The sequence below is a fragment of the Nothobranchius furzeri genome, chromosome 16 (genome assembly GCF_043380555.1).
Source record: "Nothobranchius furzeri strain GRZ-AD chromosome 16, NfurGRZ-RIMD1, whole genome shotgun sequence".
Lineage (NCBI taxonomy): Eukaryota > Metazoa > Chordata > Actinopteri > Cyprinodontiformes > Nothobranchiidae > Nothobranchius > Nothobranchius furzeri.
This window is the reverse complement of record NC_091756.1, coordinates 20,627,166-20,643,422: the sequence shown is the minus strand read 5'-3', so window position 1 is coordinate 20,643,422 and position 16,257 is coordinate 20,627,166. Positions and strand designations below refer to the sequence as shown.

The 16,257-nt window shown below is 41.7% G+C and overlaps 1 protein-coding gene across 1 annotated transcript in view; it reads left to right on the top strand.

Annotated features, from left to right (window-relative positions):
• The window catches only part of trub1 (TruB pseudouridine (psi) synthase family member 1), a 67,943-nt gene that overhangs the window by 11,141 nt on the left and 40,545 nt on the right, over positions 1-16,257 (top strand). Inside the window, exon 3 of the mRNA XM_054735184.2 lies at positions 317-372. Within this exon, the coding sequence (XP_054591159.1) occupies positions 317-372 (56 nt within the window). The remainder of the gene's footprint in view (positions 1-316; positions 373-16,257) is intronic.

The window sequence follows — 16,257 nt, the reverse complement described above, 5'->3', positions numbered from 1 at the left end:
ATGGCACAGCAGCTGCATCACAACAGACAGGAAGGTGCAGCAGTTGGAGAAAATTTACTAATAATTACTAAATATTATTAGTGACCATTTGGATATATTTATTTAATAAAATGCATGTTTAAACTGCTCCTAATTGCTCTGTTTGTATATGTGTAATTTCATCAAACAGCAAACATATAAACAAGAACATTTATTTTGTCAAACTTTGTTCTGCTTACATAGATTGTATAGAGTGTTTATGTTTTTATAATGTAAACTAAACTTGTGTTTGAGGCAATCAGGACCATAAATGTAACTCTGGCTTGGTTTCTTTCAGTTGTTGGCGTTGGAAATGGCACAAAAATGCTCAGCACAATGTTGTCTGGTTCAAAGGTGAGTTTGTTTCAAACACCTACAAGAATAGCAGGTTATTATAAGAATATGTTTGTCATTTTGATAAGAGGTATGCAAGCTGCTAATTGTACTTAAAGTTTACCTATCACCAGGGTTGGGCATCGTTTGATTTTGAACGATTCTCATTCTGATTCCAATTCCTCATTTCGATTCCGGTTCCCATAGATCCCCGATTCCGATTCTTTGAAGACATGACATGCTTTACACTAGCCAGCTAACCACAGGTCCTACTTGATGAAATAATCTTAACATCAACATGAATTTTAACTCTATGAACAACAACATCACCTTCATTTAGACAAAAACATGTTCTGAAGAAAAAAGAAAAAGACTTGCAGCGCAACCAGTGTGTTTGTTTCTGACCACAACCAACGTGTGGAAGAAGCCTCTGGGATGAGAGGCTAAATGTCTCCAACATATCCAGACACGTCCAGCTGTTTTCAGCTAAAACTCTCAGGATGATCATGTCCAGGATGACTGAGAACTGCACCTCCATGCTGCAGCAGCATTCAGTCACAACAGGAAGTGAAACTTAAATGTGGCGGCTGCGTCTGACTGCTGACACTCTGTGTGTGTTTTTATTTCTTCATGAGACAAACTCACCTCACACCATCGTTTGTTCTTTAAAGCTTCTATTAAATCCACTGTGTTGATGTATTTAACACGTTTCCTCTACGCTGCAGGAGTTAAAGTTTACATTAAGCAGTAAAAGTTCGGCAGATGCGTTTGTTTATATCTGGTTGGAGGGAGGGGGGACGGTGCTGCACACAGACAGCTGGTGTGATAAGCTCTGAAAAACGTTGATCACAATTTGCAGATCACGTTTATTTTTCACGGAGATCAGGCGCGGATTCCTCTTCCGGTCGGCATTCTAGGAATCAAAATGAAAAACTTTGAACGATTCGATGCAACCCTACCTATCACCTGCTCTACCAACCGTTTGTTGAACCAGTGTTTCCCAACCTTTTTGACATGTGTACCCCCAAGCCATTTTCATACCACAGGTACCCCCTTAGTCAACTGTGTTGATTCTCCAAAAGTAGAACAAATCTCGTGGCATCCAGAAAATAAAATCCATGCCAAGACATTCTGGAGCTCCAGATCGGCTTCACAGCTGGTGTATATCCTCTGATTGGACTCAATGATTTCTGATCTATGTGAAACTGAACTGCATTCAGTCTGCATTTGGTGTGATCAACGCTTCACGCCCTTTCTCAGTAGCAGAGCATCGTGCAGCTACACAGCCCAGCTCTGGTTTTCCTTCATGTACTGTTTCTTAACCCTGGTTCTCAGTGCCCCTGTCCAGGTGTTTCCCTGCTGTCACACATCTGATCTCAATGAATGAGTGATTAACATGTTTCTGCAGCACCTGATGTCATCCTGAATTGAGAATTTTCCTTGGACTAGTTGTTACAGATCCCTTTCAGCACAATAGTTGAGAACTTGGTGGAGTGCGCTTTGCCATAGATTTCGTGGTGAAACTGGCGTGACACATCTTCAGTTGTGTGCCCCGACCTCATTGGGTGTTTCGGCCACTTATCACAATACACCCTCTGCCGGGGTTGGCCCACCCCTGGTTGATCAGACCCAGGTGTGTGTCACTCTGAAGCACCACGTCATAATTTGGCAGCCCAAATAGCATCCCTTCATTGAAGCCACAGCTAGTGACTGCTCTGTTCCGCTGCAGTGGCGAACTCTTTGATTGCCCTCCGTTGGGCCTTGCCTCTGATCCCTACTTCCTTCAAAAGCCTTATTATGGAACTGGCTACAAAACCTCTGCATCCCACTTCCACTGGCCACATCTTCTAGTTCCAAACCCCCCCTGCTTCAGCCACTAGGCTTGCATACCACAGCCGCTTCCGTTCCAATGCTTCGTCAACGGCATCCTCCCAAGGGACTCAGCTCGACAATGAAGTAACGCCGGCAGGACCTTGACGCAAGGACAAGGTCTGGGCGCAGGTTGGTTGCAGCAATTTCGGGTGGGAAGGTGAGCCTCTGTTAGAGATCTACACGCAAATTCCAGTCTCGGGCCCCATCCAATGGACCAGGGTCGGTGATAGATGGCTTTGTCCGCTGCTTCTCCCCTTACCGCATGAAGATTTTCCGTGGGATGGCAATCTGGCCATTTGGAGGCATAGCGTTGATGGTTACCCTCTTTTCCTCAAGTTCGGCAGCCAAGCACTTCAGTACTTGGTTGTGGCGCCAGGTATATCTCCCTTGAGTTAGGCTGATCTTGCAACCCACCAAGATGTGTTTGAGGGTTGCTGGGCCGGCACACAGGGGACAGGCTGGATCATCTCCATACCACAGGTGTAGGTTGGTTGGGGTGGGCAGGACATCGTATTTGACTCTAATGATAAAACTGAGAAGACAATACATTATATAAATCGGGACAAGGGTGTGCATGGTTAAAGCTGGGTTTAATGGGTAGGAATGGGCCACATGGCCTAAAATCTATAACACCAATATATATATTTTTTGTTTATACAGTGGGATTTGAATGTTTGCGCAGTTTTGTTTATCTTCCATGTTTTTCCTTTATAAATCATTGGTTGTTATGATAAAAAAGTAAGTTGTATATATAACATAGGAGACACACACAGTGATATTAGAGAAGTTACACAAAGTTTATAGGATTTACAGAATGTGCAATATTTGTTTCAACAAAATTAGGCAGATGTATAAATTTGGACACAGCCAAAAAGAAATTAACTCAATATTTAGTAGATCCTCCTTTTGCAAAAATAACAGCCTTTAAAAGCTTCCTTATAGCTTCCAATGAGAATGTGGATTTTAGCTGAAGGTATGGTTGACCATTCTTTACTTCTGTAAAGCATCTCTAGATCATTCAGGTTTGATGGCTTCCAAGGTCTTTGTAACTCGCACCACATATTTTCAATAATATGCAGGCCCGGGGACTGAGATGGCCATTCAAAACATTCTACTTGTTCCTCTGCATAAATGTGGTAGTAGATTTTTAGCAGTGTTTAGGGTCATTGTCTTGTTGAAAGATCCAGCCCAGGCACAGTTTCAGTTGTTTTGCTGATTTCTGGACATCGGCCTCCAGAATCTGCTGATATTGAGCGGAATCCATGCGTCTCTCAACTTTAACGAGAATCCCAGTCCCTGCACTGGCCACACAGCCCACAGCATGATGGAACAACCATCATATTTTACTGTACGTAACAGGTGTTTTTTTAATGCTGTGTTCTTTATTCTCCATGCATATCGCCAGCTGTTCTGTGGTGTCCTGCTACCATGGGTCGATGTCAACAAGATCTGCTTCTGATGAACTAGCTGTAGTTTGTAAACTGAGGTCAACTTATAAATATGTTTTAAGACACCTTAATAACTTACCATATCAACTTATAAATAAAAACTCAAATACCTGATTTAATTTACAGAAAATTGTAAAACAAATAAATAAATAAAAAAAAAACACAGAAGCAGCAAACAAAATTTAAAGTAAAAACACCCAGTCCAAAAAATTTAACAACTCTACTTGTAGAACCTCAATGACTGAGAAAATATTTTATAAAAAGACAAATGCAGATATACAGAATATATTTTATTTACTTTGACTTTAATATTTGGAAGTAATATGCACCTAATATATACTTGCTTTGGCAAGTTATTATAATATTTATATTTATTTCCACTTTCAGCCTGCAACCCATTTAAAATGAATGTTTGAGAAGAGAAAACTGGGATAATTGTGAGTTATGTTAAGCATATTTCTGCGCACACGAAGACTCATAAGAGACCTGGATGATGAAGCTCAATGGTTGAAGGAATCACGGAAGCAGTGTGAAGCGCTCCGTCGCGCGTCTAGACTGTACCGTAGGAGGCGAGCTGCCGTGGTTCGCCGCATGCTACAGGAGCGAGCTGTCTAGGTGCACACAGCGTCCCCCGGTCCCCTCCTCCTCCTCTCCTCCCTGTCCAGAACTCGACCTCACCAGTCTGAAGCAGCCACCTTGTCCGTAACAAGTCCGGACCTGTTACTAGGGGCGTCGTCCGGTTTAATTACGAAAAAGGTTATCCGGATGTTTGTATTCAGACACAAAGGTCTTACGGACAGAGTCCGGAACATTTCCGTTTTTCATGGCCTGTCTGAAGGGGGCTTAAGAGTTGCAAATCTTGCAATGTGGTGCATCCTCAGCTTAAAGAACAGGGAGACAATAGATGTCAACAGTGTATGGGAGTGAGACTCAATTCCGTACTGTGTCTCACTGATGTGCTCCCTGAGCAAAAACACATCCTCTGACCCGATCCTCTTGTGCACAGTGTAGATGACCTCCAGCGGTTTGATGGGCTGTGATCGTCTGCCCACTGATGCCTGGCGAATTGCCCACTCTGCTGCTCTGATGACCCTCACAGTACCTTCAGATGGGACTACAAGACCCCCGTTGTTCTTCAGAGTCAGCAAATGGTAGCTCTGGTCATCACAGGCAGATGCAGCATCCATCACCAGGCTGGCACGGCAGACATCACAGGACAGCTTGATCATGGCTCGCCGCACATCAAATCCTGAAATTACAATTACCAATGTAACTGGACAGTGTGGTTGCCTTTATACTTTACATAGGCCTATAGAACAACATGATGTCCGGTGAGAAATCACACAAGAACTATAGTTTGACTACCTAAAGGCAAACAAGTAATCATGATTAGTAAGTGTGGCATTTATTCATTGTATTTATTTATCAGGGGGATTTGATGAGCCAGCAGTTTTTCAAAAGACTACAAACATCTTTTTTGTTTTTCTTCTGACCGCATTTTTAGGCTCTTTGTGAAACACAGGGAAGGTTTTTTTTTTACCTTGCTGACAGTTTTGATCGTGACGCCACTGAGCGTCAGCTCTGAGGAAGATTGCAGAAACTTCTTAGGGCAACTTCCCACTGCCTCCTTCTTTCTCCATCTTTGGGAAATCTTAAACAAGTGACAAAATGTAGGCAGCTTTATAAATCATTGTAAACAGTTTACAGCCTTTGCCTTTAACATGAACATAAGACAAACAATGGTTAAACAAAAGGTGTCATGACAGAAACATGCAATGATTGATTAACCAAGAAATCTTGAATTCAAGCAATTAAACTTTTTTAAAGCACAGTTAGCTGATAGATCTTAAACTTTGCCATCACTGTTATTTCTAAAAAGCAGTTAAAAGCAAAGCAGATGACAGAGATTTATCGGCCTAACACAGTTGAATGTTTGTTATTGCTAAATCTTACGTATGAAAGGTGATCCCATGTTGTCGTGATTGAAGACCTTGTCTATTAGAGCATTCATAGGCAGCACAAAAGTCAGGCATGCTTGTTGGGTTTCACGTGTGTTTCTGTAAAAACAAAGCCAGCAATTTCTGCTATTTTAATTAAAGTTTTTTTTACATTTATTTTAACAAAGTAAGCCGCCTGGAAAACAAGTGCAATTTTTCCCTCAGCTTCCACTGAGGTAAAACATTGTAGCTAAGCGGCGCAGCCACGGCAGCCTCGTCTTCTCTAAGCCAAGTTAGACAGCTAATAAACACTAAAACATCCACCAAGACTGCCATTTAGACAAACATTAGGTTTACGTACACTTAGTTTCGTTGAACCATACGAACCCTATAAAAATATTGATTGTGGTCTCTCTCACAACCTAACGTGCAAAATAGCTTAGCCGGGACACATTGTTCACAATTATGTCGTGTTTCAAAAGTAATAGCGGTAATTGGCTTGGGGCTGACAATTATAATGGTCATAGTGGGCGCTATTTAAGAAATTAGGCCACGCCCACCGGTTTTCCACATCAGATTTTTTGGGGGGCTGGAGTAGGATCTTACCAGAAGTTTTGTGGCGATATTGTTAGAAATGACAAAGTGGGAGGCAAACGTATGGCCACGGCGGTACGCCTGACTTCGCCGTGCTGCCACAGCCCCGCCCTCTTTTGAAAACTCCCATAAAGTGACGCCAAGAAACACCCACTTGTCTTGAGTTACCAGCTACAAATTTGTGGTGATTAAGTGAAATGGGGCGAATTGGGACCTATCACAGTAAAACTTGACCTTTTTGGTCCTGAGGGAGCGGGGCTGTATGATGTCATCAGAATCAGAATCAGAATAGGTTTATTGCCATTGTCAGTGAACAAACAATTCACAAACTAGGAACTTGCTTCGTTACTAATGTGCTACATATAACCTGAATAATAAGATTAAAAATAGAATAAAATATAATAAAAATTCATCATCCAACCATTAAATTTAGTTTGTGGCTGGATGTCGAATGACCACAGAAATTTTTGTAACTCTACTCTATTCGAGTATGAAGTTATACCCATTTATATTTTTTTGGTGAGTAGACGAACTTCGAGGCCCGGCCACGCCCCCTCAGCATATACGAAAAGTCTGTTTTATTTTTTCATTTTGATTGCCCATCCCTTCTGAGCAATTTCCCACAACTTACGAGACAATCGTGCGAAAAATGATCGAGTAAATCAATCAGAAGCGGACCCTAGAAACGGCCAAAACGGGGTCAAAATCACCACTTCAAACCAAAATGGCCGACTTCTTGTTTGATGTTGACCATGGTTGCAAGAGGCTTTTCTGTGCGGACTATTGAGTACTTCAAGTGTACAAAATTTCATAACTTTACAACAAACTAAGGTTTATGGAGGGGGGTATTTTTCACATTCTCGGGGGCGCTGTGGAGCTAGTTTTATTGCGATATTTTTTGGGACCTTTAAAATACAAAATTTTACACCACGCCTGTGTGCAAAAATTCCTGAGTTTTTGGGTATATTAAGGCCTCCAACAAGCCAGTTTACTTAGCGGAAGAAAAATAAACAGAGCAGATACAATAGGCCTTCGCAGCGCTTTCGCTGCTTGGGACTTAAAATAATTTGTATATATGGGCTTTCCTCTCCCGGTTACTTTTTTTTTTAACTTGGCCAGTTGCTCAAACAGATGAGCATTTTTCCATTTTCAGAAGACAGTGCAGCTCGTTTCTTCTGAACATCATGCCCAGAAAGTGAGAATATCCTCTCACATGGTGTGGATGTGGCAGGTCTTGCAAAGTATTTCTGTGCTAGGGATGCCATCACACAGTGTGCATCTTCATGTCTGGATCACCATTTCTGGGGACAGTCCTCTATATCAATAATAGTTGCTGCCTTGTTTCGCTCCAAAGCTCTCTCAACACAGTCCTCTTCTTCATCAGATGAAGAATTCTGGGAAAGCATGAGGACAGTTTTTTTCTTGGGGGGCTCACATGTTGCTGAATCTTCAGGCTTTGCAGGTGTCTGCCTCTCCCTTAGCTAAGCAGTCATTAGTCACCACACTTCAGCCCTGTTGGGTCTGCTCAGACATTTAAGATCCTTAAACCTAGGATCAAGTGCAGTTGCAACCATGTGATGTTAGTTTTATCCTTGCACTTTTCTATTTCTGTTGTGAGGGTATCTTTGAACTTCACCATGTAAACTGGGTCCTCCTCAGAGACCTCCATTACTTGCAAAAGGTGACATCAGTGTTTAATTTGTAAATGAAATGTTACCGGAACGCAAATACTGATGTCAAACCAAAGTTCACTAAAGGCAAAACAGATGCCGGAACACGCACAGGGGTGGAGGGGTTGACAAGTAATTAAAATTGCGCCCACATTTACTGAGTTAACGCACATTTTTTTTAACAACGGTAGTTTCTGCATCTTTACTGTTCCCCTGCTTCAGCCCCCTCCCCCTGCGCAGCGGCTGCAAACTCACTGATGCGTCTGCAGCCTCTCAGAGTTCCTGTTGCTCTAAACATTAAAACAATTATTTCATTTTCTGTTCCTCTCTTCTGATTACCTTCAATGGTGTTTGTTTGTTGCAACCACCAGGTACAAAAACTAACTTGTTTTTATTTGACTATTTTTCTGTCCTGTCCTGTGTTTATCTTCCTGCATCTTGTTGGGGTTTTACGTCAACGAATAATTTGTAAGCTTTTACTTACTTTTTGGATTCTTCAAAAAATTCGTAAATATTGAAATATTTACCGATTTATTAATTAATTAGGATATCCGGAGATATCTACGGGGCACCACCCCTTCTAATTAGAAAGGGAAATGAATCCAAAACTTCTTGTCAGTCTCGTCTAAACGTTCCGTGAATCCTAACGAGCTGCAGTTGAATAATTCATATCACACAAACAGATTCACTTGAGACAAAATTCTTAATTGGCTATAGATTTATTAACTAATATATTCACTTCAGCTCCTTCTGAAGCATTAATCAATCAATATCAACCAACTGATTTTATCAAATGAATAACAACAATGAAATTATACCGTAAAACAAGGAGACCCCAATGGATGGGTGTGTTTTAGTCGTGTGTCCTCTTAAAAACTGAAAACAAACGTGTGTGTGTGTGTGTGTGTGTGTGTGTGTGTGTGTGTGTGTGTGTGTGTGTGTGTGTGTGTGTGTGTGTAGCAGTGATGTGATGCTGGAGGAATGTGAGCTGTAAGCTGCGACTTTTCCTCTCTCAGATACAGACACACAAAAAGTTTAGCTCTTACTTTTAACTCAATCACAGTAAAACTTAACATTTCAGTAATGTGGCAAGTTTCATGCATAGTAACTTAAACACTTCAAATGCTAATTTTCTTCACTAGGCTCAAGAAAAACAACCCAATCAAAGGCGAATGAAAATATCTAACAGAGCCGGTCAGCCTGGCCACAGCTGACAGACACAACCCAGATATTAACAATAAAGAAACGGAGCTTACTTCAATTGTCCAATGGCGTATTTTGGTACGAAAGAGAAAACCGGTTCTACTTTAAAACGATCCGCGGTTTGATCGCTTATTTTGGTCTAAAAGAGACGAGAAAGAAGAAGAGAGAAAAATAAAATAAAAACCAAACTCTTGCGTTAGCGAACCAAGGCGTCCCTTTGCTCTTCGCGCTGATTAGATGATGGTTCCGTTGCTTTCCAGCGGTTCTGTGTCCTTACACGTCCGAAGTCGTAGCAGCGAACGATCCCTCACACATCAGCTGGAGCTGGGCATCAGGAGAGCAGAACTGATGGGTTTCCACTGCTTTTCAGCGGTTCGGTGTTCGATCCACTTCAGCAGCCAGGCCTCCCGCGTGCTCACGTTGATCGGAGCGACAGCAACGAGCGTCTTCAAGCCAGTTGACTGAACAAAAGACGGAGTTAGGTTTTGTTTCGTTATAATTTATAGCTTCAGCGGCTGGCGGAAAACTCCTTGTGGCTCCCGCACATGCGCAGAACTTGTTTCCGAGGTTCGGCGGTGACGTCATCATATTGCTTCCGGCTCAAGGAATCATGGGAAATGAAGTTGTAGCTGGCGCTGATGTGTAAATATGCTCTTCAGAGCAATTTTGGCACAGTCTTTTGGAGAAATTACTGCAGCAATTTCTCATGACCCTCAACAATCTCCTCTCAAACCTAAAGAAAAACTGCTACCTGGCTTCATATTTTTCACCTCATGAGTTACCTTTAAACTGCAGTTCAAAAAGATCTACTGACCGCAGATATAGCTGAGTGCGCGCCGCGCGTTGACTGCACCGGTGAGGCGGTCACCAGTGGACGAAACAGGTGATATGCTCCGCTGCAGCGAAACACATCAGACACAAATACAAGACAGAAAGCATGAAAGGATATGAGCTGACATAAACGATCGCGTGTTAAATTTGTTTTTGAGGTGGCGACACTTTGATAATGTTACTGTGGCCGTGCTCAGGACTCATCTCTCTGGAGCATGTCAACGATCAGAGCTCTGCGCCTCTCCGCTCAAAATAATCCCCAGAGAGCCCACATGAATAATGTAATATAAGTAGAACCAGGATCTTTTGTCAGGCTTTCCCTGGGTGTGTTGAGGGCTTCCAGGAGCTCCCTAGCTCACCAGTAATTCGAATCCTGCGTTTAGCACAAGTTTGTCGCGTGAGTTGCTGGATCCTAGAAGACAGTTGCCGGAATGGTCCTTTCAAAATAAGATGGTTCCCGGATCTTGTTCCAGCAAGATCCGGCTCAAATTAAGCACTGGGTGACATATTGCTGGCAACCCGACTAAGCAGGAAACAAACTTCTCTCTTCCCAGAATATCAGTGATGTCTTCTGTAAAAAAGAACTAATAAAATAATAAAACATGATAAGGCAAACACGACTGGCAATTACATTAAACAGCAGTTAACGAAGATACAAGTGAGATAATGGGAATCCGTTAAATTAACAACATAAACTTAAGAAAAGCTATTTCATTTTTAAGTGAATTTGCTGTAATGCAACAGCTCTACAATTTATAGCAGTCCCTATAAAGAGGTTGGGAAGGGTTAGCAAAACCATATAATATACAGAAAACATCAGTAGAGTTTATTGAAACATCAAGTGGATTTAATTTAAAGCTTCAAGTTGCAGACGACTCTGAGTGAATGTGTAATATTAATTTATGCAGCTCTAGCAATGACAGAAACTGAGGCAAAGCAATCGTTCTTCATCAAGGGCTTGTCCGTGGTCTGGGAGTCTCGGTTGGAAAATAGTTTGGAAGGTCAGACTCCTCTTCAGTTGATCAGGATGGTTTCAGTCTCACATTGATGAGTACCTTGAAGTCCAGGTCCGGAGTGCAAGAATGGAGTTCGGGATGTGAGAGCGCACAGTTCAACTTCCCAATAGGAAGACGTCAGGGTCCCACTGGCATGTTGAGGTGGTTGTCCAATTGTCAGGGAGCTAATTTTGTCCCTGAAAATCCTTCTGATCATTTGACCTTGAAACCAGGTTGGAGATTAAGTGCAGGTGATTGAAGCAGTTTTGATTTTCCAGCATCTCTTCTTCGCTGTGTCCTGTCATAGTTGCGTCCAGGGGGTCTCAAGCCGAGGTGGACGCAGGTCACTTTGTTTCATGTAGGTGTGCGGTCAGGGAGGAGCCCCAGTCCGTCGTTTTAGTTCCAGTTCTAGTACCCCCTCAGATGCTGCTGTCCCAGTCATTCCATCAGGTGCTGAGAGGCGGCCCAAATGCAGGGCCATGAGTGTGACCACCAACATCAACAATGTGGTGAAACTAATGATCTTGAAGCAGACCTCCATCTTCACTGGTTTTGAGACGTGGCACCCTAGTGGTGGCCCACCCCTTTGAAGCCTGACTTTGTTGTGCTTCTAAAAGCAGTTAGTTGACGTCGATGAGCTTGCAGTGGGATAGATGAATCCAAGATGGCCTCTCAGCAATGTTCACAGCAGTGGGAGGGATGAAGAGTACTTCGAATGGACCTTCTCTGGCTGCCCCAATTGCCTTGCTTCAGCACCTTCATCAGAACCCAATTTCCTGTGGGCGAAAAGCACAAGAAAATTCTGGGAGATCACTGTTGATTTTGACTCGTTTTCAGCAAAAATTCTCACCATCCAATATTCAAAGTCTTTTCTCTGTCACTTTGGACTCTAGTTATTTCATCCACAGTTTTACTAACAAGGGTTGTATCAGCTCAAATTCAAGGACTCAAATATCCAGCCATTACCTCATTCACAAATGTGTTCTATTTACTTATCTTATAACAGAGGCACACAGGTGAGTGCATGTGTGTATGAAAATCGTTATCAGCTGTCCCTTCTCTTGAGACATGAGGTAATTCATGGCTTACCAGAGCAAAACATAAACAAAACAGGTCCGATACCGGCAAGCATTGCGCCAACCCGATGCAAAAGTTGGGACCTCACATAACATGTTTCCTCTTAAAGCTAAAAATACCCATCGCAGGGGTCAGTCTTCCAGCACAGTGTGCATAAAACAAGCAAAATAAAACTAACAAAAAAGCCATAATCTGTGTAAAGAAAATTGAAAATAAACACAAAAAAGTGATTTACATCACCTAGAATTAACAGAAATCTCTGTAGAAGAGCAGTTGCAGAAGATTGTAATCTAATGAATTCAAAAAGAATCAACCCATCTGGGAAAAAAGGGGACATCGTCAGCATCCCCAAGCTCATATCACAAAATAATAATGTCATAGACTCTGTTTGCTCTCATTGTGCCAGAAACTTTCACCTACAGTGGGGCAAAAAAGTATTTAGTCAGCCACCGATTGTGCACTTAAAATGATGACAGAGGTCTGAAATTTACATCATAGGTACACTTCAACTGTGAGAGACAGAATGTGAAAAAAAAAATCCATGAATTCACATGGCAGGATTTTTAAAGAATTTATTTGTAAATCGGTGGAAAATAAGTATTTGGTCAATAACAAAAATTCAACTCAGTACTTTGTAACATAACCTTTGTTGGCAATAACAGAGGTCAAACGATTACTATAGGTCTTTACCAGCTTTGCACACACAGTAGCTGGTATTTTGGCCCATTCCTCCATGCAGATCTTCTCGAGAGCAGTGATGTTTTGGGGCTGTCGCCGAGCAATACAGACTTTCAACTCCCTCCACAGATTTTTTATGGGGTTGAGGTCTGGAGACTGGCTAGGCCACTCCAGGACTTTCAAATGCTTCTTACGGAGCCACTCCTTTGTTGCCCGGGCGGTGTGTTTGGGATCATTGTGGTGTTGGAAGATCCAGCCATGTTTCACCTTCAAAGCTCTCACTGATGGAAGGAGGTTTTGGCTCAGAATCTGACGATACATGGCCCCATTCATTCTGTCCTTAACACGGATCAGTCGTCCTGTCCTCTTAGCAGAAAAACAGCCCCAAAGCATGATGTTCCCACCCCCATGCGTCACAGTAGGTATGGTGTTCTTGGGATGCAACTCAGTATTATTCTTCCTCCAAACACGACGAGTTGAGTTTATACCAAAAAGTTCTACTTTGGTTTCATCTGACCACATGACATTCTCCCAATCCTCTGCTGTATCATCCATGTGCTCTCTGGCAAACTTCAGACGGGCCTGGACATGCACTGGCTTCAGCAGCGGAACACGTCTGGCACTGCAGGATTTGATTCCCTGCCGTTGTAGTGTGTTACTGATGGTGACCTTTGTTACTGTGGTCCCAGCTCTCTGCAGGTCATTCACCAGGTCCCCCCGTGTGGTTCTGGGATTCTTGCTCACCGTTCTCATGATCATTTTGACCCCACGGGATGAGATCTTGCGTGGAGCCCCAGATCGAGGGAGATTATCAGTGGTCTTGTATGTCTTCCATTTTCTGATAATTGCTCCCACAGTTGATTTTTTCACACCAAGCTGCTTGCCTATTGTAGATTCACTCTTCCCAGTCTGGTGCAGGTCTACAATTCTTTTCCTGGTGTCCTTCGAAAGCTCTTTGGTCTTGGCCATAGTGGAGTTTGGAGTCTGACTGTTTGAGGCTGTGGACAGGTGTCTTTTATACAGATAATGTGTTTCAAACAGGTGCCATTAATACAGGTAACGAGTGGAGGACAGAAAAGCTTCTTAAAGAAGACATTACAGGTCTGTGAGAGCCAGAGATTTTCCTTGTTTGAAGTGACCAAATACTTATTTTCTACCCTGATTTACAAATAAATTCTTTAAAAATCCTGCCATGTGCATTCATGGATTTTTTTTTCTCATTCTGTCTCTCACATTTGAAGTGTAGCTATGATGTAAATTACTGACCTCTGTCATCATTTTAAGTGGGAGAACTTGCACAATCGGTGGCTGACTAAATACTTGTTTGCCCCACTGTATATTCACATCATCAGAGCTAAATCAGGGAATATGTCCCAAGACCAAGTGACTTTTTAATTTTATCTCTTTGCTTCTAACACTGGAGTTAACTAACAACGAAACCAGTCCTAGTTATAAAAATATTTCAACTTCACATAGATTCAGTAAGGTAAGGTTGCTTCAGAGTACATCAACAATGTACAATGTCACCCAATAATGTCACTCAAATAATGCGTACAATTTGTCAACATGAGATAAATACTGCTAAATTAAAACTCCGTAAGTAAAATTGGACTGCAGATTTATCTAAGGAAAATAAAACTCATTGTCACATAGAGACAGTGGATGTTCAAAAAAACAACAACTGATGGTGTTCCTGGATACACACAACCCTAAAAGTGTTTAAGGAGATGATAATCATTTCAGGAAAGGAAAAGATCTAATTTGTAATTTGTAAAAATATAATTTGTCTAAAATGGTTATACTACGGGAAACGAGCTGTGCTGAGGACGGGCGCTAATTAGATTAAAGGTCAAGCAGAGGAATATAACCTAAGTGTGATAATGAACAACGAAAGTATTTATATTCACAAAACAGCAAGAAATAAATGGCTGACAGGATTAAAAATTACTAGACGGACATGTAATCAGGTCATTCTCAAAATAACTTGACCATCAAAGAATATTTGTTAGATCATCATGTTACTGATCACATCTAAAGGTCATGTAGGACAAGTGTCATCTTATAATGCTTGTCTAGCAAATAATAAAAACAAAACAATAGCCACGGGCAAGGTCTGCCCTCTTGTCGGGTAAAAATGGAGATAAGAAGTGAGAGCTGACAGCAGAGGCAGAATAAAGACCGAGAAAATGTTAATTAACCAACTAGGAAGGAGTTCAATATTTAATTACATAAACAGTTAATTGAGAATCGAGATAGATTGACTAACACAAGGTAGAGATATTTTACATAACTTTAAAGAACTAGATTCTTCAACTATACAGATACTTTAACATCCTCATATGGCCTGTATTTGGCCTGTATTTGATCTAGCACCTTCTAGAGTCCTGGAACCCCCCAAGGCGCTTTACAACACAATCAGTCATTCACACACTGGTGGGGATGAGCTATGATGTAGCCACAGCTGCCCTGGGGCGCACTGACAGAGGCGAGGCTGCCGAGCACAGGCACCACCGGTCCCTCCGACCACCACCAGCAGGCAACGTGAGTTAAGTGTCGTGTCCTTGGGCAAAACGACAGCGACAGACTGAGTGGGGCTCGAACCTGCAACCTTCCGATTAAGGGGCGAGCACTTAACTCCTGTGCCACCGTCGCCCACAATATACCACATATAGAAGTAACTGATCATAAATCAACGCTACTGAAGTCATGAACACTAAATCAAGGTTTAGGTAACTTAAGTCATAAATAGGGAGATTTGTTTAGAAGACTCATTTGTTAGGAAAGTTTCAAGGTTATAAATGGACTTGACCCATGGTTCGAGTAATAGCCCTTAACCTCTAAGATATCTAATGTTGTATGATAACAACATAATGGATAAAAAAAACATGGTAACCTAGAAATCCATCTATCTTCAATAGATAATGTTTCTGATGATATTGGATAATCTCTAATGATATTGATTAATGATACTATTTAAGAATCTGCTCGAGGGAGCAAACCAGGTCATTCCTAGATGATCATTTAAAAAGGTACAATCAGTACTTTTGAAAGTTTAGGACATCATATTTTAATCCCTTATGTCCTAATGATAAGGTCATTTAGGTTAAAAAAACAAAACATTTATCATCTCTCCTAAATTTGACATTTCAATTCTGTTTGCTTAATCTCCTAACAGGGGTTACACTCTGCTTAATATTATTTTTGTTTACTCTCATGATCGTTTATTTGGTATTCAACAGACGCACAAGCGTCAGATAGTTAGCAGATTATCAAGAGGAATCAGCTAACTATCTTACTCGGAGAAGTGTCAGGCCACACTCTGTGTGTGTGGATATATCAATGCAGCCTAGCAGACTCGAGCAGTCTCCTTTGTTTGGGTTATGGTAAGGAAACAATGAGGTTTGGCATGGCACTGAGAAATGGCCTAATCTCACTCAGTCACGGGAAAAAAACAGCATTTAAATTCCATATAGATAGTAAGAAATGGCTGAATCACTCAGTAAAGCCAAATGAACATTCATCATCTAAATCCCATTTATAAAATAAATTTAGGTGTGTAACAAAGATTTTGTTAGACATTATCATGTTTTCTGAAATCTGA